The sequence below is a fragment of the Sapajus apella genome, unplaced genomic scaffold (genome assembly GCF_009761245.1).
Source record: "Sapajus apella isolate SASKATOON/1434 unplaced genomic scaffold, GSC_monkey_1.0 scaffold5, whole genome shotgun sequence".
Taxonomy (NCBI): Eukaryota; Metazoa; Chordata; class Mammalia; order Primates; family Cebidae; genus Sapajus; species Sapajus apella.
In genome coordinates, this window is record NW_022436945.1 from 31,774,508 (window position 1) to 31,801,247 (window position 26,740).

At 38.9% G+C, this 26,740-nt stretch overlaps 1 protein-coding gene across 8 annotated transcripts in view; it reads right to left on the minus strand.

Moving 5' to 3' along the window:
• Positions 1-26,740, minus strand: part of ATP8A1 (ATPase phospholipid transporting 8A1) — a 249,208-nt gene that overhangs the window by 107,117 nt on the left and 115,351 nt on the right. For all 8 annotated transcript variants that reach the window (XM_032272101.1, XM_032272106.1, XM_032272095.1 and 5 more), the window contains 3 exons: positions 22,951-23,020; positions 5,093-5,177; positions 2,488-2,627 (listed from right to left, as the gene is read on the minus strand). In XM_032272101.1, the coding sequence (XP_032127992.1) occupies positions 2,488-2,627; positions 5,093-5,177; positions 22,951-23,020 (295 nt within the window). The remainder of the gene's footprint in view (positions 1-2,487; positions 2,628-5,092; positions 5,178-22,950; positions 23,021-26,740) is intronic.

Sequence of the window (26,740 nt, forward strand, 5' to 3'; positions counted from 1 at the left end):
CTGCTTGATGAAAGTCATTTAAATGGATCACCGAATGAAACTCCAGTTTTAGGAGTAGAGATGGACACAGAATCCATCTTCATTTGGGGCGGGTTGGCTGAGTAAATGACCCAATCTCTTAACCTTTCTGGATCTTAGATTTTCAACAACAGAGAGCATGGCTTATTATGAAGTAAAGACAAATTACTTGTAAATACCCATTTTCATTGATTTTAGGTGAAAAGCAGTCATAGGGGAGGTTTCTGTTATCTGTAAAGTATAAGTAGTTTATATAGATGCATATATAGATACATATATAGATGTGTGTATATGTGTCTACACACACACACGCTCACTCTCAATGGATTACCTAAGGCAACTTAAATTTTAATGTAGCTCATGATTGCCATCTGCTGGGAAAACGTTGAACATCTATTTCAGTTAAAAGCTGTAAGTCACAAGGCTTTTACTCAAATACTAAAAGAACAAGAAACAAAGTTGTTAAACCTAGAAAATCTAATCTATAAAAAAACTCTAGGGCATCCAAAGAGTAAGGATATCAGGTACATTAAACATTCAACTCTAGAACTGAAGTTGTGCTTCAAGTGGAAACAATTTAATATGCTTGGAATCAATTTTCAAATATATTTTGTATTCTGACTTATTACCTATTAATTCTGTCTCATAAGGATGGGAGGCAACCTTCCTTATATTCAGAGACAAGAACAAAATCACTTCCAAACAGGATTTTTTAAATTATTTCTTAAAACAGTAAGAGAAGCAAAGATTAAAAATCAATACCACTAATGCTTTAAGATACGTGACTTCAGTTGGGCAGATTGAAAGACATTATGATTACGGCCTCAGATTATTTTATTTCACTACATAAATACTCCAAAGACATAATCATATATAAATACATTAGGAAGTGAAGAGAGAAAAGGTGGAGGGAGGGAGTGTTGAGGGAAGGAGTGGGGGAGATAGAAGAGAGCGAGACACACTGAAATAAGTCAATTGATAACAAGCCCCCTGCTGTGTGTACACTTATAGAATTTAGGGTGGGAGTATCACACTGGAAGACACCACACATGCTATCACGTCTTCTTATAAATAAGCAGAATAAAAAGTTCAAATATAAGGAGGAGATATCTAGATATACCTACATATCTATCTGTATCTATCTATACAGGTATGATATATGTGATCTTATATTTATATTTAGATATATTCCCCTTACAAAATATAAAGGCTATATGAGAAACCGTCATCTTCCGTAAAAAGTGATAATGTGTTGAGGAGATAGAAGACCAACATCTCGAGTTCCATATGGCAAACTTGTACAATAAAGAAAACCATCTGCAGCTAGAACGTGGCATCCCCCCATATTACTTAAAGAGAATATGGAGGAGTGAAGGGCAGGGGTGGGAAACAGTCCGGTGGGGGGTACTGGTGGCACCAGCTACCTTTCAAGACAGGAAGCACAAGGAAATACACAGTTTAACAGAAAGGAAAGAAGAACACAATATCAGCCTTTACTTACCCGGAGAAAAGATCAAGTAAACTGCTGTGGACAGGCTAGTTTGATTCTATGCAATACAAACATGAATGAAATTGAAGAGTTATTTAATGGCAAGCTAGAGGTTATAGAATGAAGATGCTTGAGTGATTCAGAGCACGAACACTGGAGGAAGAGTGACGATTCTGGCTGCCACTACTGGGAGCTGTGTAATCTCAGCTAACTTACTTACTCTTACTGTTACCTTGGATTCTTCGTCGATAAGATAGGAATAATTAGTACCTCAAAGGGCTGTTGTGAGGACTGAATAGATGAATAGATGAAAGTGCTAGAAAAAGCACCTGGCACACATCAAGTGCTACATAAAAATGTTTCCTATTCTTAATTAAGGAAGCAAGATTCTTCCTGTTTATATAGCATCAATCATAATATATCCATCATCACTTTCTGGCTTAATAGTCTTGGTTTCTTTATCTACAAAATGAAGATATTTACTGCTGTGACAGAAAGAATACAGGTATATGTTTGTCATAATGACTGGCCAAGTGACAGCACTGTATTACTCTCATATATTATGATCAGCTATGCAAGCTGTGTGATTGCTATTTTACATTACATATTATATGTATTTATTAAGTCAGAGTACACATGTACATCTATGTAATTTGCACATGTGTGTGGGGGGGCATGTTCCATATCCTCAGTGATCCAGAAACAGGAATACATTGGCAAGGAGATTACTAGACTGGCCAAAACTTGATCCAAAATTGTGAAAAGAGTGAAGATCTATACAAAGTAATATCTAACCCCAAAGGCTTCTCAGCAACATTTTAATGCATATTAAGATTTCTTAATGCTTAGATGACAAGAAGATATTCAATAGTAAATGTTATGTCAAGATATTTTGATTTTTATTCCATTGGTTCCTTGAATAAAGATTGAAACTCTCTGGAAACAAACCCTCTGTATGATCAATAGAATCATCTACATACCTTTTCAATCAACTCATAACTCTCTTCGAGTTTGAGCAGCCTGTTCTGCACAGATGTAGATGCTCGCTGATAGACTGCTCGCCACTCCTGAAAGTCACTCTCTGAAATCTCAGCCACAGCAAAACATAAAGTTCTTAACCCTGAAAAAGGTAGCATACATCACCCCAACACACCAAAGAAAATTTTATTCAGAAGTCTGAGATTTCTGTTTTTATTTAACTAAGTCGCATTTTGAAAAAAGTGATTCCATTCAAACAACATACTGAAGTCCAATTAAATTATGACAAAACTTTAGTATGAAACATAGATTAATGTTCCCCTGGTCTTTAAAATTGGTAGCTTGCTTCTAATTCCCAACCCTTTTAATCCATCTTCCATGCCTAGTGTGGCATTTCTAAAATCCTAATCTTATCAAGTAATTCTTTTGCTTGGAATCTTCCAATTTTTCCCCAGGACAAAATTTAAGCCCCAAAGTATGGTTTATTCATGTTTCATCAGGTGGCTTCACTCTCATTCCCTGCCATTCACTTCCCACATACAGGGGTCTTTGCTCTTGCTGGTCACTTTTTCTCCATTCTGCATTCCCCAATGACTGCCCACTGTCTGCCTTGCAAACACTTTAAGACTCAGTTCCGAAAATCATCTGTTTGATGCACCCTCCTCTCATCCAGATGCCAAAGGCAGAAATACTCCTATGGCGTGAGTGACAATGTTTTACAGTTTTTCTTGTATGTCTCCTCTATTACAGCACTTGGAAAGCAGGGACCAGAGTTCTTCAGAGTAACTCAGTACCAAGCATACTGGCTGACTTATTATAGTGGCCTCACAGATGTGTGCAAAGGAAGGAGACCCCGGTGAGGTCTACTGGGAGAGCCACCTTCCTCTTACTAGGATATATGACTACACTTATTACTGCTCTTTGTCATCATAAATCTGTAGTTTAAAAGTCTAAGTATAATTGCGGGATAGTGGCAAAAAAGAACTGCCAGCAGACACACCCCGGGAAAACAGTCAGAGCTGATATTTAAAGTCACCCACCCTCTGTGCTTGCTGCCTGCCAATTTCATAACTCACTTCTCTCTCAGCCAGAAATAAAGTAGATGGATTGAAAGAAGGGAGAGGCCACAGCACTTGTCAGCTACTCAAGGAAGCAGTTATCTAGGTTCGCAAGAAGACAATGCACCCACTCTAGGTCATTTAACTCTTAAAATGACTAGGACCAAATGCTAGGCTTAGTGATCTCAAGACAAAACGTGTCTAAGGGAATAGGTCAGAAGTAAGAAGCAAGGAACATACAAAGTACCCAGAGAACTCTACCTTCCAAGAAAGGATTGTCTATTGCCAGATCACAGAGAGTGGAACTTAAATATTTGCGGCCATTTTAGGACATGTTTTTCTCTCTTGAAAACTTGGCTGGAAAACTCACTGGAGGGCAGTCATGGGGAGAAGTGTCATCCAGCCCAGGGCCAGAAAGAATGGGGTGGAGATGGGGGCCAAGCCATTAAAACCTAAGAGTTTAGTATCTTTAACATCACAACTGGAGAGGAGAAAGGTGCCCCCACTTCTCCAAAACAAAAACAACCTGTGTCGTATGCTGGGTAGGTTGTACGTGCCAAGGTCTGAGGCTGGGCCTTAAGGAATCTGAATTCTATGAATATATATATTTCCATGCGTTTACATTTTGAAGAACTATACACAGGCTTTTTTTAAAAGCCATCTTTTTCGTTTGTTTTGGCTTTTGTTTTCGCCTAGTGTTTTAAAAAATATTCCTATCTTTTCTCCGCCACAGTTAACAGGAAAAAGTATTTGATCAGGTCAGTTTGGTGCCACTGGCAGCAGTTCCAGCTGAAACAGACAGGAGTGAAAACTGAGACTGGAGATTTAGATACAGTGATAACCACCACTGTCCAGTATGAGACAAGACTCTACAGATTCTTGTAGTAATTGACTGTCATGTTTAACAATCCTCACTTCCTTTCATCTAACCTAGATCATCTCTCTAGACTATATACTGATTTGCCTTGCACATAATATATTTCAGGAAGACAGACAGACAGACAGGGATAAGCTTGTTTATCCCATTTTGGATTCTCAGGCCTCACACAGAGCCTGGCATGTGGTAGGGTCTCTCTAAGAAAGTCTTGAGTTGTAATAAACTGAAAAGCAATTTTAATAGTTACATAAGTTTTTAATAAAAAGTTTTGAGTTGAAACTAAATTGAATAGCTATTTTAATAGTTTAGAGGTTTATTTCTTTCTTATTCAGATTAGAATTTTTTTTAGTCTTGCTTATTTCTCTAATGAATTGCTTCAGATACAAAGTGAAATATTTAAAAAGTACATATGATCCACGCTAAAAGTAAAACATTTATAGGCCCTACCATCTAAATGGTGGGAACAAAGTCGCTCAAAATTTTAATAAATATAGTTTTAGGAAAGTAAAATAAAAATACAGGATGGGAAAAGCATATAGTAAAACATAAATTGCCAACAACTGGTATCTTACTTTAGGAATCTCTAAGTCTAATAATAGTGATCCTGAAAGCTATCAGAAGTATATGATTTCTTTTTATTTTAATCATGCTTTATTGCCGAATGACACTTACCTTCTGTAGCAAACTGCTCTAAATGTTTTAGGGTAATTTCTTTGTATTTTGAAGTCTCTGCCAGTCGATCATAAATTACAGTGTCCTGGAAAACAAACAGAAGGTAAAACGACTTAATCAAGCATTCTGAATCTAATAAAGTTGATGTTAATAACAGTAGTCGTAGGAAATCAGTCTAACAACCACCAATCCCTTTTAGCATTAGTTTTAAACCATAAGATATTTTTGCCTAATAATACTATTTTCCTACTGACATTAAGAAATAAGTCTCTAGTCCTGCATCTTCCTCTTTCTTCTTTCTGAATAAAAATTGTAGTTATTCCCATGTTAAATATCTCATATTCTACCAACGCCTCACTTACCTTCCACATGCTGCAAGATCTACCTTAACCCAGAAGGTTTTCCAGAACACCTCTATAGGTGTTCATAGGTGCTGCAAGAAGAACGGTCCAGATCTCAAGTAAGTTTGGGAAACACTGGATTGAGCAAAACAACAGAGCTTGTCTTGCTGCAATATTCCTTGCGGCCTTTAAAATGCCAGTGGACTTTTTAGGGTTTAGAGCCTGTTTATGGGACCAGTGCTCACAGAAGAACAAACTTTAAGAAATACAGCACTAAATCCACTGAGAGCACCAGTGGGTACAGTGGGGAGAACCTCGGACAAATCTCGAGATGCCTTAAATAGCTGAATATTTCTGACTGTGTCACTTTAGCTTTAAGACTCAGTTTACTTAATCTGTGAAATTTGATTACTGGATTATGTTTAAAGTCCTTTTCAGCTTTAACTTCATGTACTGCTTATGCTTCTCTAGTTTTTGCTCTTTTATAAGTTGCCCATTATTTCTTTAGTTATTTTACAGCTTTGGTTTAGTGCTTTAAGAATTTTAGTATTCAACCTTCATGGTTTTATTAGACCAGGAAAAAATAAATCATTTATCTGCAATTACTTTCTCAGTGGTATTACCATTTTGGGGTCTCCAGTCTCAGGGCTGAGATTTGGAAGCAGACTAATGGAGTATGATTTAGAACCCTTGAGAGAAACAGAACTTAGTGATCTCAGAACAGATGGAGTATTCCAAGCCCCAATTATGAATTTCTTTTTACTTTTCAGTGATGGAGTGGGAAGGGGGGCACAGCAAAAGGAAATGATAGTTTCCCCTCATGGCTCCTTCCTGAGAATGAGAACAGTAACTTGTAAATTCTATTGTTTTCAGAGGCTAATATTTTCAATGAGATGAAAACAGGCCATTCTAAAACTAAGGAAATCTTTGAAAACATTAAAATTATGAAAACAAAAATGATAAGTAATATAGTTAAAAGGATTAAATTCTGCAGTGTATCCAAACATTCTAGCGGAAGAAACTGACGTTTCGAATGGGAAAAATTAATTTTCTACCTTCTTTATAAAAGTGTTGAGAAAAAGCAGAAGAAAGATGTGGCCTTCTGCATTAAATGTATAGTATGTTTTTTAAAACGACAGTCACAATCAGCTGGCAATGCCTACACATGAAAAATGAATAAACATTGTGATGGTTAAAACTGAGTGGCAACTTTATTGGATTGAAAGATACAGAGTACTGATCCTAGGTATGTTTGTGAAGGTGTTACCAAAGGAGATTAACATTTGAGTCAGTGGGCTGGGAAAGGCAGACCCACCCTCAATCTGGATGGGCACCAGCTAATCAGCTGCCTGCGAATATAAAGCAGGCAGAAAAACATGAAATGGCAAGACTGGCCTAGCCTCCCAGCCTACGTTTTTCTCCCGTGCTGGATGTTTCCTGCCCTCGAACATCGGACTCCAAGTTCTTCAGTTTTGGAACTCAGACTGGGTCTCCTTGTTCCTCAGCCTGCAGGTCCCATGTTCTATTGTGGGACCTTGTGATACTATGAGTTAATGTTTAATAACTCCCCTTTATATATGTATTTATTCTATTATTCTGTCCCTGTAGTGAAACCTAGAGGAACAGAATATTAAGGATGGAGTTCTTTCATTGGTTTTGGGGTTACTGGAGTTGGCTGCTTAATATGATTAGACTCCAAAATGCTAAGGACTCTACTTCTAACAGTGTGGAGAACACTCATAATCCTTGGTGTAAACTGTTTAGTTACATAAAATGAATGCATTTGACATTCCTGAATCTTCACCTGTGAGAGGCAATGAGTTTAGTGACTCTGTACATAATACCCCTGACCATATGTGGAGAACCAAGGAACATAATGAAGCTGGTTGGTTGTTCGTAAGTTCTGTGGACAATGTGATGAAAGAAAATGAACTCAGGGATTCTGTCTCCTGGCTTCAGAAGCAGATACTGAGCCTCAAACCTGCTAAGATTGCCCTGAGAGTCTTACCTCCTGTTGGGAAAGAGGAGAAATTGTGTATAAACAGACACAAGCTCTTATCACATGAGTGTCTGACCTGCAATGAAAGGTGCATGCACCGCCTCGCCAGGTGTCTACTGTTAAAGTGAGGGCATTGATTGGAAAAGAATGGGACCCTGCAACTTGGAATGGGGCTGTGTGGGAGGACCCTGATGAAGCTGGGAACACTGGGTTTATAAACTCTCATGAACCTTTTTTACCAGAAGAAACAGCTTCCCCATCCCCAGCACTGGCAACATGCCCCCCTCCGAACCATGCTGCCATCAGCCTTTCAGCTTTCGTCTGAGGAGATAAACCTTGCGCTGCCTAAGGCAACAGTGATGGCCTCCCCTGAGGCACTTGCCAGGCAAGATAATGCTGATTCTCCTCAGGAGCCACCCCTAACACCCCTGTTTGCTTCTAGACCCATAATTAGACTAAAGTCCCAGTGGGCCCCTAGAGGTGAGGTTGAGAGTAGGACCCATGAGGAGGTGTGAGACACTTGAAAATAACTGCTTGAGTTTTCTAATTTATGTAAGCAGAAAACGTCTAGGATGGATGGATAAAAGACTAATTTGAATTATAAAAACAGAGGATCATAGCTCCTCAATCAATTGTCAGACTTGAGCCAGTTTATAGACCCAGAACCCCTTGCATGAAGGAGAGGCTGGGTCCCCTAGAGGAAAGACCCCACTACATTACTGACAATGTATGCAGTTAGTCTTTCTTCCATTCTTCCTCAAGAAGACCTTCGGCCTTTCACCAGGGCAACTGTGTACTGCGAAAAGTGAAATGATCAGACATTCTGGGGACTACTGGATACTGTTTCTGAGCTGATGTTGATTCCAGGGGACCCAAAATGTCACTGTAGTCCTCCAGTTGAGGTATGGGCTTATGGAGGTGATATAATTAATGGAGTTTTAACTCAGGTCTGACTTACAGTGGGTCCAATGGGCCCCAGACTCATCCTGTGGTCATTTCCCCAATGCCAGAATGAATAATTGACATAGACATACTTAGCAGCTGGCAGAATCCCCACATTGGCTCCCTGGCTGTCAGGGTGAGTGCCATTATGGTGGGAAAGGCCAAAAGGAAGCCATTAGAGCTGCCTCTACCTAGAAAAACAGTAAGTCAAAAACAATATCGCATCTCTGGAGGGACTGCAGAAATTAGTGCCACCATCAAGAACTTGAAAGACTTAGGGGTGGTGATTCCCACCACATCCCCGTGCAACTCTCCCATTTGGCCTATGCAGAAGACAGATGGATCTTTGAGAATGACAGTGGATTATCACAAGCTTAACCAAGAGGTAGCTCCAGCCGCAGCTGCTGTACCAGATGTGGTTTCATTGCTTGAGCAAATTAACACATCTCCTGGTACCTGGCATTCAGCCACTGACTTGGCAAATGACTTTTTCTCCACTCCTGACCATAAGGCCCACCAGAAGCAATTTGCTTTCAATATACCTTTATTGTCCTACGTCAGGGGTATATCAACTCTCTGGCTTGTGTCATGATCTTATTTGGAGAGACTTTGATTGCTTTTCACTTCTACAAGATACCACACTGGTCTCCCACATTAATGACATTATGCTGACTGGATCCAGTGAGGAAGAAATAGCAAACACACTGGAATTATTGGTAAGACATTTGCATGGCAGAGGATGGGAAATAAATCTGACTAATATTCAGAGATCTTCTACCTCAGTAAAATTTCTAGGGGTCCAGTGGTGTGGGGCCTGTTGAGATATTTCTTCTAAGGAGAAAGGTAAGTTGCTGCATTTGGCACCTCCTACAAGCAAGCAAGAGGCACAACGCTTAGTGGGCTTATTTGGGTTTTGGAGGCATTACATTCCTCATTTGGGTGTGTTACTCTGGCCCATTTATCGAGTGACTAGAAAGACTGCTAGTTTTCAGTGGGGTCCAGAACAGGAGAAGGCTCTGCAACAGGTCCATGCTGCTGTGGAAGCTGCTCTGCCATTTTGACCATATGACCCAACAGATCCGATGGTGTTTCGAGTGTCAGTGGCAGATAGGAATGCTGTCTGGAGTCTTTGGCAGGCCCTTATAGGTCAATCACAGCAGAGGCCTCTGGGATTTTGGAACAAGGCCCTGCCATCTTCTGCAGATAACTACTTTTGAGAGTCAGCTCTTGGCTTGTTACTGGGCTTTGGTGGAAACTGAACGTTTGACCATGGGTCAAGTCACTATGCAACCTGAACTGCCTATCATGAACTGGGTGCTTTCTGACCCATCTAGTCATGAAGTGGGTTGTGCACAGCAGCATTCCATCATCAAATGGAAGTGGTTATACGTGCTTGGGCTCAAGCAGGTCCTGAAAGCACAAGTAATTTACATGAGGAAGTGGCTCAAATGCCCATGGTGTCCACTCCTGCCACCCTGCCTTCTCTCCTCCAGCCTGCACCGATGGCCTCATGGGGAGTTCCCTACGATCACTTGACAGAAGAAGAGAATACTAGGGCCTGGTTCACAGATGGTTCTGCACGATATGCAGGCACCACCTGAAAGTGGACAGCTATAGCACTACAGCCCTTTTCTAGGACATCCCTGAAGGACAATGGTGAAGTGAAATCTTCCCAGGGGGCAGAACTTCAAGGAGTGCACCTGGTTGTGCACTTTGCATGGAAGAAGAAATGGCCAGATGTGCAATTATATACTGATTCATGGGCCATAGCCAATGGTTTGGCTGAATGGTCAGGGACTTGGAAGAAACATGATTGGAAAATTGGTAACAAAGAAATCTGGGGAAGAAGTATGTGGATGGACCTCTCTGAGTGGTCAAAAACTGTTAAGATATTTGTATCCCATGAGAGCTCTCACCAATGGGTGATGACAGCAGAGCAGGATTTTAATAATCAAGTGGATAGGATGACCTGTTCTGTGGATACCACAAAGCCTCTTTACCCAACCACTCCTGTCATTTGCCAATGGGCCCTTGAACAGAGTGGCCATGGTGGCAGGGATGGAGCTTATGCATGGGCATAAGTTTATTTTGGTCAGGAGTGGAGAGAAAAAGTCATTTGCCAAGTTAGTGGCTGGATACCATAAGCAACATGGACTTCCACTCACCAAGGCTGACCTGGCTACAGCCACTTCTAAGTGCCCAATTTGCCAGCAGCAGAGACCAACACTGAGCCCTCGATATGGCACCATTCCTCAGGGTGATCAGCCAGCTACCTGATGGCAGGTTGATTATATTAGACCTCTTCCATCATGGAAGGGGCAGTTTGTTCTCACTGGAATAGATACTGACTCCGGATATGGGTTTGCTTATCCTGCATGCAGCGCTTCTGCCAAGACTAACATCTGTGGACTCATGAATGCTTTATCCACCGTCATGGTATTCCACACCACATTGCCTCTGACCAATGTGTTCACTTTACGGCTAAAGAAGTGTGGCAGTGGCTCATGCTCATGGAATTCACTGGTCTTACCATGTTCCCCATCATCCTGAAGCAGCTCGATTTATAGAACAGTGAAATGGTCTTTTGAAGTCACAATTACAAGGACAACTAGGTGACAATACTTTGCAGGGCTGGGGCAAAGTTCTCCAGAAGGCCATGTATGGTCTGAATCAGTATCTAACATATGGTACTGTTTTTCCTATAGCCAGGATTCACAGGTCAAGAATCAAGGGGTGGAAGTGGAGGTGGCACCACTCCCCATCACCCCTAGTGACCCTACTAGCAATGTTTTTGCTTCCTGTTCCTGTGACATCACATTCTGCCTGCTTAGAGGTCTTAGTTCCAGAGGGAGGCACACTGTGATCAGGAGACACAACAATGATTCAATTAAACTGGAAGTTCAGATTGCTACCTGGACACTTTGGGCTCCTCCTACCTTTAAGTCAACAGGTTAAGTAGGGGGTTACAGTGTTGGCTGGGGTGATTGACCCAGACTACCAAGATGAAATCAGTCTACTGTTTCATAACAGAGGTAAGGAAGAGTATGCATGGAATACAGGAGATCCATTAAGGCACCTCTTAGTATTACCATTCCCTGTGATTAAGGTCAATGGGAAACTACAACAGCCCAATCCAGGCAGGACTACAAATGGTCCAGACCCTTCAGGAAAGAAGGTTTCGGTCAGACCACCAGGAAAAAACCACAACCTGCTGAGGTGCTTGCTGTAGATAAAGGGAATAGAGAATGGGTAGTAAAAGAAGGTAGTTATCAATACCAGCTATGACTACATGACCAGCTGCAGAAACAAGGACTGTAACCATCATGAGTATTTCCTCACCAACCCCCCAGCTAACATCATATTGAAAGGGGAAAAGCTGAAACCTTTCCTCCAGGAACTGGGACAAGATAAGGATACCCACTTTCATCACGGCTATTCAAAAGAGTACTGGAAGTCGAGGCCAGAGCAATCAGCAAGAGAAGAAATAAAAGGCATACAAATTGGAAAAGAGGAAGTCAAATTGTTCCTCTTTGCAGATACATGATCTTATATCTACAAAAACCTGAAGACTCTTACCAAAAAACTTAAGATTTTGATAAATGAATTCAGTAAAATTGCTGGATACAAAATCAATGTACGAAAATCAGTGGCACTTCTCTACACCAATAATATCTAGATGAGAAAGAAATAAAAAAGCCAATCCCATTTACAACAGTCATAAAAAATATAAAATATCAGGACTGGGTGCAGTGGCTCACACCAGTAATCCCAGCACTCTGGGAGGCTGAGGTGGGTGTTCAAGACCTACCTGAACAACAAGGCGAAATCCCTGCTCTACAAAAAATACAGAAGAGTTAGCCAGATGTGGTGGTGCATGCCTGTAGTCCCAGTTACTCAGGAGGCTGAGGTGGGAGGATCATGTGAGCCCAGGAAGTCAAGGGTGCTGTGAGTCATGATCACATCATTATACTCCAGCAGCCTGAGCAACAGAGCAAGACCCTGTCGCTAAATAAATAAGTAAATAAAATAAAATAAAATACACACACACACACACACACACACACACACACACACACACACACACACAGTCTTTCTCTCTCTCTCTCTCTCTCTCTCTTTCTCTCTCTCTCTCTCCCCAATATCTAGGAATAAATTTAACCAAGGAGGTGAAAGAAAACAAGAAAAACAAAACACTAGTATAAAAAATTGAAGGCTGGGCATGGCAGCTCACAACTGTAATCCCAGCACTTTGGGAGGCTGAGGCAGATGGATCACCTGAGGCCAGGAGTTCAAGACCAGCCTGGCCAACATGGTGAAACCTATCTCCACAAAAATTAACTGGGCATGATAGCGGGTGCCTGTAATCCCAGCTACTCAGGAGGCCGAGGTAGGAGAATCGCTTGAACCCAGGAGGTGGAAGCTGTAGTGAGCTGAGATTGTGCCACTGTACTCCAGCCTGGGTGACAGAGCAAGGCTCCATCTCAAAAACAACAACAACAACAAATAAATAAAAAAAGAAATGTAAGGTGACACAAAAAATATGGAAAACATCCCATGCCCCATTGGATTGGAATTATATCATTAAAATGACCATATTGCCCAAAAAAATCTATAGATTCAATGCAATCCCAATCAAAATATCAATGCTGAAAATGGCAAATAGGAGGCAGGACTAACTTGCAGCTCCCACTCGGGTGGATGGAGCAGTGTGGAGACTCACATTATGAACTTTTGCTCTAAGAACTACCACAGAAACATACTAGCAAAGCTGAGAGAATCCACAGACCCTTTGAAGGAGGTGGATTGCCACTGCAGGCTTCATTGGAACAGTTGAGGAACTGTACGTTGGCTTGCTTTCTCAGCTGGGAGGCTTGTGGCCTGGGGCAAGTTCTCAGGTCAGCTCACCGGCTGCCTGGAAATAAACTCGGTGCTGTTGGGGGTGCACAGTGGGAGTGAGACCAGTCTTTTGGGCTGCAGGCTGTGTGGGTGCTGGGTAAGGCCTGTGGGTGCCAGCTTTCCACCACTTCCCTGGTGAAGTGTGCGATGCAGCAGAGGCAGTCAGAATCCACCTGGGAACACAGCTCCATTGGCCTGGGAACTACACCCTAAACCCTCACAACAGCTTCATCAAGTCCCACCCAAGGAGAGTCTGAGCTCAGATATGCCTAACTCTGCACCTACCTGATAGTCTTTGTCTACCTTCCCTGGTAGCTGAAGACAAAGGACATCACTTGGGAGCTCTATGGCCCCACCTACTCCCTGACCCTAGGGCAAGTTTGCATCCTCCTTATACTACTGCAGCTGATGAACACGAGCCACCTCCTGGCTGAAAATGCCACCTCCTGGCTGGAGGCCAGCCAACACAAAACCAGCACACTTAACAAAAATACAACCAAGGACCCTCAGAGAGTCCACTTCACTCCCCTGCTACCTCCACTGGAGCAGGTGCTGGTATCCACAGCTGAGTGACCTGAAGACAGATCACATCACAGGACTCTGTAGACACTCTCCAGGACCAGCCCAGTGCCTGGTAGCTCTGCTAGGCGGCTAGATCAAGAAGAGAAATAACAATCACTGCAGTTTGGCTCTCAGTAAGCCCCATCCCTAGGGGAAGGGGGAGAACATCACATCAAGGGAGTACACCATGGAACCAAAGAATCTAAACAGTTGCCTGTGAGTCCCAGATCTTTCCTCTGACATTGTCTACCCAAATGAGAAGGAACCAGGAAAACAACTGTGGTAATATGGCAAAACAACGTTCTTCAATACCCCCAAAAGATCATGCCAGCTCACCACAATGGATCCAATTCAAGAAGAAATCTCTGAATTGCCAGAAAAAGAATTCAGAAGGTTAATTATTAAGCTAATCAATGAGGCACCAGAGAAAGGTGAAGTCCAACTTAAATAAATCCACAAAATGATACAGGATATGAATGAAAAAATCTCCAGTGAAATAGCGTAAATAAAAAAAGATCACAACTTCTCGAAATGAAGGCCACACTTAGAGAAATGGAAAGTCTCACCAACAAGTAGAAGAAACTTCAGAGCTCAAAGACCAGGCTTTTAAATTAACCCAATCTGACAAAGACAAAGAAAAAAGAATTAAAAACAAATGAACAAAGCCTCCAAGACATTTGCGATTATGTTAAATGACCAAACCTAAGAATAACTGGTATTCCTAAGGAAGAAGAGAAATCTAAAAGTCTGGAAAACACATGTGAGGGAATAATTGAGGAAAACTTCCCTGGCCTTGCCAGAGATCTAGACATCGAAACACAAGAAACTCAAAGAACACCCAGGAAATTCATCAAAAAAGATGAACACCTCAGCACATAGTCATCATGTTATCTAAAGTCAAGATGAAGGAAAAATCTTAAGAGCTGCGAGGCAAAAGCATCAGGTAACCTATAAAGGTAAACCTAACAGATTAACAGCAAATATCCTATAAGCTAGAAAAGACTGAGATCCTACCTTTAGCCTCAAACAAAACAATTATCAGCCAAGTATTTTGTATCCAGCGAAATCCAGCTTCATAAATGAAGGAAAGATACAATCTTTTCCAGAAAAACAAATGCTCAGAGAATTTGCCACTAGGAAACCAGCACTACAAGAACTACTAAAAGGAGCTCTGAATCTTGAAACAAATTATTGAAATACACCAAAATAGAACCTCCTTAATGCATAAATCTCACATGACCTGTAAAACAATAACACAATGAAAAAAATAAAGGTATTCAGGCAACAAATAGTATGATGTATAGAAGAGTACCTCACAGTGTCAATACTAATACTGAATGTAAATGGCCTAAATGCTGCACTTAAAAGATACGGAATGGCAGAATGGATAAGAATTCACCAAATATCTCCTGTTTTTGAGAAACTTACCTGACACATAAGGAGTCACATAAAGTTAAGGTAGAGGGGTGGAAAAAGATATTCTATGCAAATGGACACCAAAAGCAAGCAGGAGTAGCTATTCTTATACCAGACAAAACAAACATAAAGCAACAACAGTAAAAGACAAAGAGGAACATTATATAATGATAAAAGGACCAGTCCAACAGGAAAATATCACAATTCTAAATATATATGCACTTAACACTGGAGCTCCCAAATTTATAAAGCAATCAGTACTAGACTTATGGAATGAGAAAGATAGCAGAATAATAGTGGGTAACTTCAAATACTCCAACAACAGCACTAGACAGGTCATTAAGACAGAAAGTCAACAAAGAAACAATGGACAATGGACTTGAATTATACTCTAGAACAAATGGACTTAACAGATATTTACAGAACATTCTACCCAACAAATGTTGGCCATACATTCTAGTCATCAGTACATGGAACATTCTCCAAGATAGACCATATGATAGGCCACAAAACAAATCTGAACAAATTTAAGAAATTCAAAATTATAGCAAGTATATCTCAGACCACAGTGGAATCAAATTGGAAATCAACTCCAAAAGGAAACCTCGAAACCATGCAAATACATGAAAATTAAATAACCCACTCCTGAATGATCATTGGGTCAATAATGAAGTTAAGATGGACATTTAAAAAATTCTTTGAACTGAAAGATAACAGTGACACAACCTATCAAAACCTCTGTGATACGGCACAAGCAGTGCTAAGAGGAAAGTTCATAGCATTAAATGTCTACATAAAAAAGTCTGAAAGAGCACAAATAGACAATCTAAGGTCACACCTGAAGGAACCAGAGGAACAAGAACATGCCAAACCCAAACCCAGGAGAAGAAAAGACATAACCAAGATCAGAGAAGAAGTAAATGAAAATTAAAACAAAAAAAATACAAAAGATAAATGAAACAAAAATTTGGTTCTTTTAAAAGATAAATAAAATTGATAGACCATTAGCGAGATTAACCAAGAAAAGAAGAAAGAAGATCCAAATAAGCTCAATTGGAAACAAAACAGGAATATTATAATATAACCAATACCAAGGTATGGAAGATCATTCGAGGTTACTGTGAATACCCCTACATGCATAAACTAGAAAACCTAGAGGAGAGAGGCAAATTCCTGGAAATATACAACCCTCCTAGATTTAACCAGGAAGATACAGAATCTCTCAACAGATCAGAAGTGAGATTGAAATGGTAATTTAAAAGTTACCATCAAAAAAGGTCCAGGACCAGACAGATTGACAGACGAATTCGATCAGACATTCAAAGAAGAATTGGTACCAATCCTATTGACACTATTCCAAAAGGTAGAGAAAGAGGGAATTCTTTCTAAGTCATTCTGTGAAACCAGTATCACCCTAATACCAAAACCAGGAAAGGATATAACAATAAAAAGAAAACTGCAGACCAATATACCTGATCCACATACATACAAAAATCCTCAACAAAACTTGCTAACCAAATCCAGCAGCATATCAAAAAGATAATCCACCAGGTTCAAGTGGGTTTCATACTAGGGATGCAGAGATGGTTTAACATCTGCAAGTCAATAAATGTGATATACCACATAAACAGAATTAAAAACAAAAAACACATGATCATCTTAATAGATGCAGAAAAAGCATTTGACAAAACCCAGTATCCCTTTATGATTAAAACCCTAGCAAAGTCGACATAGAAGGAACACACCTTAATAAAAGCCATCTATGACAAACCAACAGTCAACTTTATACTGAATGGGAAAAAGTTGAAAGCATTTGCTCAAGAACTGGAACAAGACAAGGATGCCCACTTTCACCACTTTTCTTCAACATAATACAGAAGTTCTAGCCAGAGCAATAAGACAAAATAAATAAATAAAGGGAATCCAAATTAGTAAAGAGGAAGTCAATTCACTGTTTGCTGAGATGATCACATACCTAAAAACCCTAAAAACTCCTCCAAAAGGCTCCTAGAACTGGTAAATGAATTCAGCAAAGTTTCAGGATACAAAATTAATGTACACATCAGTAGCTCTGCTATACAACAACAGCAACCAAGCTGAGAATCAAATCAAGAACTCAACCCCTTTTACAATAGCTGCAAAAAAATTAAAATACTTAGGAATATATCTAACCAAAAAGGTGAAAGACCTCTACAAGGAAAACTACAAAACACTCCTGAAAGAACTCACAGATGACACAAACAAATGAGAACACATCCCATGCTCATGAATGGGTAGAATCAATGTTGTAAAAATGACATATTGCTAAAAGCAATCTATAAATTCAATACAATTCCCATCAAAATATCACCATCATTCTTCAAAATTAGAAAAAAACAATCTTAAATTCTATATCGAACCACAAAAGAGCCTGCAAAGCCAAAGCAAGACTAAGCAGAAAGAACAAATTTGAAGGCATCACATAACCTGAATTCAAATTATAATATTATATAAGGCCATAGTCATCAAAACAGCATGGTACTGGTATAAAAACAGACATATGGACAAATGGAAGAGAATGAACAGCCCAGTAATAAAGCTAAATACTTATGGCCCACTGATCTTCAGCAAAGTAAACAAAAACATAAAGCGGGAAAAGGACACCCTATTCAACAAATGATGCTGGAGTAGTTGTCAAGCCACATGTAGAAGAATAAAACTGAATCCTCATCTTTCACCTTATACAAAAAGCAATTCAAGATGGATCAAAGACTTATATCTAAGACCTGAAATCATAAAAATTCTAGAAGATAATATCAGAAAAACCCTTCTGGACACTGGCTTAGGCAAAGACTTCATGACCAAGAACCCAAAAGCAAACGCAACGAAGACAAAGATAAATAGTTGTTACTTAATTAAAGTAAAAAGCTTCTGCACAGTGAAAAATATAATCAAGACAGTAAACAAACAACCCACACAGAATGGGAGAAAATCTTCACAAAGTATGTATCTGACAAAGGATTAATACCCAGAATGTGCAGTGAATTAAAAACAAATCAGCAAGAGGAAAATAAACAATTCCATCAAAAAGGCGCTAAGGACATAAACAGACAATCCTCAAAAGACGATATACAAATGGCCAACAAATGTACACACACACACACACACACACACACACCCGACACACACACACACCGTGTATATGTGTGTGTGTGTGTATATATATATATATACATACACATGATATATATACATATATATACACACACACATACACACACCATGGAATACTACTTAGCCATAAAAAGGAATGAAATAATGGTATTCACAGCAACCTGGATGGGATTGGAGATGATTATACTAAATGAAGTAACTCAGGAATGAAAAACTAAACATCATTTGTCCTTACTCATAAGTGAGAGCTAAGCTATGAGGATGCAAAGACATAAGAATGATACAATGTACTTCAGGACCTGTGGGGAAGGGAAGGGTGGTAGGAGAGTGAGGGATAAAAGACTACATACTGTATATAGTATACACTGCTTGGGTGATAGATGCACTAAAATCTGAGAAATCACCACTGAAGAATTTATTCATGTACTAGAAAGTACAATAAAATATCTCCCCGCAAACAAAATACAAATGTCATTCTTCACAGTTAGAAAAAACAATCCTAAAATTCATACAGAACCAAAAAAAGAGCCCAAACAGCTAAAATAATCCTGAGCAAAAAGGGTAAAGCTGGGGGCTTCATATTACCTAAATTCAAAAATTTATTACAAGGCTATAGTAACCAAAACAACATGGTATTGGCATAAAAATACACAAATAAATCGATGGAACAGAATAGAGAACCCAGAAATAAAAGCCACATATTTATAATCAATTCCTCTTTGATAAAGTTGATAAGAACCTACACTGGAGAAAGGTCATGCTTCTTCTTCAATAAGTGGTGCTTGGAAATCTAAAAACTCATCCTAAATAAGAATGAAGCTGAACTCTTATCTCTTGCCATATACAAAAAAAAGTTAAATAAAAATGGATTAAAAACAAACATAAAACTCAAACTTATAAAAAATACTCGAAAAAAACCTAGGGAAAACTATCCTGGGCATTGGTTTAGGCAAAAAAATTATGACAAAGAGCCTGAAAATACAGGCAACAAAACCAAAAATTCACAAATGGGACTATATTAAACTAAAAAAGCACAGCAAAATAAACAATTAACAGAGTGAAAAGAATCTGTTGAACAGAAGAAAATGAAAACTATTCATTCTAAAAAGGACTATTAGCCACAATATACAAAGAACTGAAACAACAGGCAACACAAATTCTCTTAAAAAGTGGGCATAGGACATATGTAAGCATTTGTCAAAAGAAGACATACAAATACTCAACAAGTATATGAAAAAAATGCTCAACATCACTAGTAATCAGAGAAAGGCAAATCGAAATCACAATGAGATGTCATCTTACCCTGGTCAGAATGGCTGTTATTTAAAAGGCAACAAATAACTGATGCAGGTGAGGATATGGAGAAAAAGGACCTCTTGCAAACTGTTGCTGGGAATGTAAACTAGTACAGTCACTATGGAAAAGAGGATAGAGAATTCTCAAAGACACTAGAATTACCATTCAATCCAGCAACCCCACTACCCAAAGAAAAAGAAATCAATATATCAAAGGGATACCTGCACTCATGTTTATTGCAGCACCATTCACAAAAGCAAAGATATGGAATTAACTTAAGTGTCCATCAAGTGTCTATCAACAGACCAACAGATTAAAAAAGCAGATGTATATACACAAAATGGTATACTATTCAGCCATAAAGAATAATGACATCATGTCATTTGCAGCATCAAAGATGGAACTAGAGGCCATTATCAAGTGAAATATGCCAGGAACAAAATAACAAATATTGCACATTCTCACTTATATATGGGAGCTAATAAAATCTGATCACACAGAGGTAGAGAGTAGAAACACCAACAGGGAAGGGTGATACAGAGGAAAGAGAAAGGAAGGAGGGGGGAAGATAAAGAGGACTGGGTTAAACAGTTCAAACATACAGTAAGATAGAAGGAATAAATTAAGTATTTGATAGTAGAGTAGGGTGACTATATTCCGCAAAAATGTATTGTACTAACTTGATGGATACTCTAAAAGTACCCTGGCTTGATCATTATGTATCATATACATGTAACAATTTCTTATGTACCCCATAGATTTGTGCAAGTAATAAAAACAAGGCTGAGACAGGAAGATCACTTGAGCCCAGGAATCTGAGATTATAGTGTGCTATGATCACATCACTGCACTCCAGCCTGGGTGACAGGCTAAATAAATAAATAAATGAATAAATAAAATTAAAAAAATTTAAAAACTACAAGAAAATGAACAACCAATTTAACAAAGGGCAAAAGATCTGAAGATACCTCATCACAGAAGACATAACAGATGTCAAATAAGTACGTGAAAAAATGTTCAACATCATATGTCAGGGAATTGGAAATTAGGCCAACAATAAAATACCAGTACATCTATTAGAATAGCCCAAATCCAAAACACTGGCAACATCAAACGTGGGTAAAGATGTGGAGAAACAAAAGCTCTCATTAATTGCTGATGGGAATGCAAAATGATATAGCCATTTGGAAGACAGTTTGTTTCTTACAAAATGAAACATTCTTTTACTGTAAGAGCTTGCAATCATTCTTAGTATTTACCCAAATGAGATGAAAACCTGTGCTTACACAAAAACACACATATGGATGTTTACTGTAGCTTTATTCATATAACTGCCAAGTGGAAAGAGATCAAGATGCCCTTTAGCAGGTGAACGGATAAACTGTGGCACATCCAGACAACTGATTATTCAGTACTAAAAAGAAATGAGCTGTCAAGCCATGAAAAGACATAGAGGAGCCTTAAATGAATATTACCAAGTGAAAGAGGCCAGTCCAGAAAGGCTATATGCTATATCATGCTAACTATATGACATCCTGGAAAAGGCAGTAAAAGGAACAGTGGGGACAGTAAAAGCAAGAGTGGTTTCCAGGGCCTTAGAGAGGAGAGATGAATGATTAGGTGGCGCACAGGGGATTTGTAGGGCAATGAAAATACTGTATATGATACCATAATGGTGGATACATATCACTACACATTTATCCAAACCCACAGAATTTATAATACCAAGAGTGAACCCTCATGTAAAGTCTAGGGTTTGGGTGATAATGATGTGTCAGTGCAGATCATGCATTGCTACAAATGCACCACTCTGGTGGGCGATGTTGACAGTGGGGAGTGTGTGCATGATGGCAGGGCATATATGTGGACTCTGCCTTCTACTGGATTTTGCTGGGAACTTAAAACTGATCTAAAAATAAAGTCTATATAAAATACATTATTTTTTTTTTCAGAACAGCAAAAATATATGCAAACTAATTCTATGATTATTAAAAATGGAAGTCCAATGTTTTTATTTTTTTATTCAATGCCTTAACTCCCCAAACAAGTTTCTAGGTAGAAGACTATTCCAAACTATACAAGAAAGGATGGGATGTGGGTTTTGTAAACTGGACATTTATCAACCATTTAAAGTGGGAGGTCTTAAAGGCTCTCTTTACTCCCTTATTACTGAATGTTACTTTTGGGATGTGTAAGATCTTTACGGTACACTTTAAAATTGTATCCTCATCTTTTTATTTAATACTTCTCTGACTAGTCTAAGCTCCTAACAAGTCTTAGGTCTTATCTTCACACCTCCAAAATCCAGTTCAAACTGTGATGATAGAACGTATACAACAAATAAATGTTAGGTGTTTTATTCGATGAGAATACAGAATCAAAGGAAATCTATAACTAAATTCATGAAACATCATGAAATAATTCTACAATGCTTTAAAATCAAGACATTCAAAAACTGCATTTCACTGCTTTTAAATCAAGGCATTTAACATTCTCAAAATGAATTTATATACTAGGCTTGAGCTTCTTAAGTTCAGTTTCCAAGTTTATATGCGATAAAGCAAGGTTGTTGATCTATTTAAAAGAGGAATGTTCCAAGTTGGGAAGTTTATAAACTAGGTAACTGGAAAGAACAATTCAGAAGGAAAATACTGACTGATCTCAATTAAAAAAAAGGGTCCTGGTCAGTAGATTTCTCATTTTCCCATGAGTATAAATATATTTAACTGAAAAAATTCGGTTAGAATAACATATTACTATTTCTGTCAGTATAACCTGACAATATACCAAAGCCAAGTCAGAAATTGTTATAATTAAAACAATGCAAGGCAGTAATCACATGATATAATTATGGTAGTTAACTGTGATCTAATTCCCCCCCCCCATTTCTATGCTTTTTAAAAAATTAGATTCAAAGTAGAGTGAATCACATTCTAATATAATTTTTAAATATTTTCTATATTTAACTGTCTTCTAGCATAGTTTATATAGTATAAACCTAAAATATTATGTTTCAAAAATTGAATTATATAAAAATAACCTAGGCCAAACTTTTTCAAAGCACCAAATTTGCTCAGATGGAATCCACATTTCACCAGAAGAGGTTGAACACTATTAGTATAAAACACCAACAAAAGTGGATGTCAGCAACTTCATGTTAAACATCTGTGTTACATTTCCATAGCAGAATGCCTAACATACACATTATAAACCATCATAAATCACAACTGTAAAAAATAAAAATAAAAACTTACAGCTCCTTTGCAGTAGAGTCGTAACTTCCCAGATGGAGTGCGAACAATCACTGACATTCTTTTTCTAGCACTGAAAGAAAGAGGTTTTCTATAATGTGTCATCTTACCAAAGATATGCATCTATACGCTTGTAATGCCTCACATATTTTAATATTCACAGTGAAAAAGTAAATCTGACCAAATCATGAGCCCTAATCTTCCACATACACAAACTATCCCGTGTGTACAGTTGGGCACCTGTAAAAGTTACATTATGCTTTTTAAGGCACCAGGGTACTATCGAACTGTTCCAGTGGAATAGTTGACAAAATAGTTCCTCAGAAACCTGCAAGAGCTCATACCCATCAGAGGACAGTCCTGGTTCAATGTTTTCAGATTTGAAAAAATATTTAAGTTGGTTTCTTAAGGGATAAATTATGTTACAGTTTTTATTAAAAACAGAAATATCAATAAAAATCAATTTTTATTAAAAATAGAAATGATAATCAGTGATAACTCATCACACATAAAGGTCAATGCTAGTACTTTAAAAAACAACTCAAGCATTCACAACTATTGTTTTTCAATGATGACTAGCAAACCATTGGCATCATGCTAAAAACCTAATTTATGCAGCAAACTTAAGCTAATGAGCACAAACATTTTAATACTGTGTTGGTGACATAGTTTAATAAGAACTGTGTCAAATGTACATCTTTCAATGCATTAATAAAAAAGAGATAGCAAATAGCATTGAATGGAAGAAACTGGGACAGCATTACAAAGGATAGGACTCATTTGGACCATCAGTATATAAGCATCCTCCTCAGAACTGAGGGCAGAAAAGGACTTCTCAAATGTCTCTATCTACTAGTTGTTTTACCTGCTAAAAAAACTGAAATGAGTTCAATATACAACAGCTGTCAGTTATGGTATCATAGTATACAGTCAGGAGTTTCTTTCAGAGGAATTTAGAAATATTTAAGTTTCCTCTTTCTCCATCCATAATGCTCCTGGTATTACTACCTCAATCTCTATCCTTGTACATCAGGAACACATTTAATCGTAATGTGTTTGTAATGACACCTATACATTCTACATTAGCCCTTCCTGGTTCATGCCTCTTTTACTTCAGCTTTGATAATGTGGTCCCAAATTCATCAACTTCCTCGTTCTTCTCTTCCTGGTGTAATCTCCAAATACTGGATGAATGAGAGCTCTCTTTTGTGGTACATCAAAGTAAGTAGATTTTGCTGAAGAAAAGTTATTAATTGCCATTTAGATATGTTTTTTAAACCACACTTAGAAATTTTGTATGTCTTGTCATACCGGGCCATAGAGATTAGCAAATACATGATGTTATGCAACACCAACTAGGTGCTCCTTACTGCCTAGTAGCCCATCATATTCCAACAAGCTTGCCCTCTCACCCTGTGCAGGGCTACAGCACATCTTCTTGATTCTCCAAGACTCCCATGCTCCCTCCTCACCCCAGAACCTTGACAGAAATTCACCTTGATAAAAACTTCAGATAAGAAATCCCTTTTTGGCAGTGGCTCATACCTGTAATCGCAGCACTTTGGGAGGCTGAAGTGGGTGGATCACTTGAGGTCAGAAGTTCGACACCAGTCTGGCCAACATGATGAAACCCTATCTCTACTAAAAATACAAAATTTAGCCAGTTGTGGTGACGTGCACCTGTAATCCCAGCTACTCAGGAGGCTGAGGCACGAGAATTACTTGAATCTGGGAGGTGGAGGTTGCAGTAAGCCAAGATCACGCCCCTGTATCCAGCCTGGGTGACAGAGAGAGACTCTGTCTAGCGGGGAGGGAGAGGTAAGCTGAATGGGGGAAGAAATCACTTTTCTTTCTGCCATTAAAACCTGCATATCTATGTGTGCACCATCCCCTCCATCTTTTTTGCTGATATGATGGAAGAAACATTTTCCTGTCAGAGGTCTTCCTTCCACGTCTATGAACCTCCTCTCATCCCACTTTCTCAGTAACCTCACTCCATAGGTTATGCTGTTCTCCCCTGAATCTGCCTTTTCTCCTTCTATAAAGATCCTATTCATAAGCATTTAAACATACTCTGGTCTCTCCCCTACAAAATTCAGCCCCATGCAAGCACGCCTCCATTAAGCCATATCCTTCAGCTCTTTCACATTTCAATGTCTCTAAACCATCACTACGTGTACTGTCTTCACTCATCTCCCCACTTAATTCCCAGTCTTTTCCTTTTTGTTCTCTCCTCACCATTCCAATGAATAGCTACATTTGACAAATTCTTCTCAAACTTCTTACCTAAACTTGCAGCAGTCTCTGACACAGATGATCACTCTTTCCTTGCGCCCTCTTCTCCTGGCTCTGTGCTCTGACCCTCTCTGTCCTCTACATCTGTAACAACAAGGTCATCTCTTTTGCTGATTCCTCTTTTTCCAATCAACCCTTATACTAATGGTTTAATTGTTAGCCTTCCATTTTCCCCTCACTTTATATCTCATCTTCAGGAGGTCCCATTCAGTTTTTTGACCTCAAATACCACTTGCCAACTACTATCTGCCAAATCTCTATTTCAGCCACAGATTTCTCTTGTTTCAGGCCCTTATATTCAACTGCTTACCTGACACCTCCATTTGTATGTCTCACAGGCATCTAAAACTAAGACTTCAAACATTTTAACCTCCACTCTTCCTCCTCCCACTTCTGCCATCTGTGTAAAGGCACTCTATCTACCCAGTTGTTCATGCCAGAGACCCTAACCTCTTCCTCTTTTCGCCTTCTACCTCCAGTCCCTGAAGTCCCTCTGATATTCCTCTACAAGGTACATGGATTCCATCAACTTTCTTTTATTTTCATTACCATCATCCTAGTTTAAACCACTAATGTCTTTCATAGAGACTATTTTACCAGCATCACATTCACTTTTCTCATGTCATTCTTAACCCCGCCTTCATCACTGAATTGTGAAAGAACAGAAACTCCCAACTCTGCTTTATTTTCTTCTTCACGGCACTCATCACCTAGCATGGTGCTTTCTAAGTGTGGTTTAAAAAACATTTCTAAATGCCAATTAATGGGCTACTTATGACAGTCTACAGATATACTACAGATAAGCTCGGGAAAAACAATCGCTTTGACATGAAAAGAGATGAGGGTTGCACTTCGAAAATCAGCTGTTTAATTATTTAATGTATTCATCTTCTTTGGGATCATCAGAGCATACAAGTTAAAAAAAAACTGTAAATTTTTTTTTACAAAAATAATGGGGTCAGACAGACCCCATTATTTTTGTTATTAACCACTGGCATGTGGTCACTCCCAATCAAGGCAGCAAACGGAGTTGGCACAGAAAAGGAAATGCCTCCCCTACGCAATATACAAGCTTGCGTTATGCAGAAGAAAGTTCAAGAAAAATGATGGACACTTATTTCCCTGAACAACAGCATTACTTCCTCATGGCCTTAATTCTGTGAAGTGTCCTGTGAATGATGCCATCTTTAAAGACACTGCAGCAAAGGCCCCTCTGCTTCAAGAATGCAGGTAAGCTGGGAAATTACATGGTCATGTGGGAGTAAAAGGCTAAAAACTCACAGACTTATCACTGATTGTAACTAAAGTGATCTATTATTCGTCCTTAAGAAATAAAATAAGTCAGACAATCAGTTTGCTTTCTGTCCTTTCCTACTAGATGGTAACTGGTCTTACACCTAATAGAGACATGAATATGGTTTCCCAAATCCTGAAGACAATGAAATGTAATGAGCATTCAATTAGAATGCTGGCTTCCTGACTCTGACTCATCTCTTCT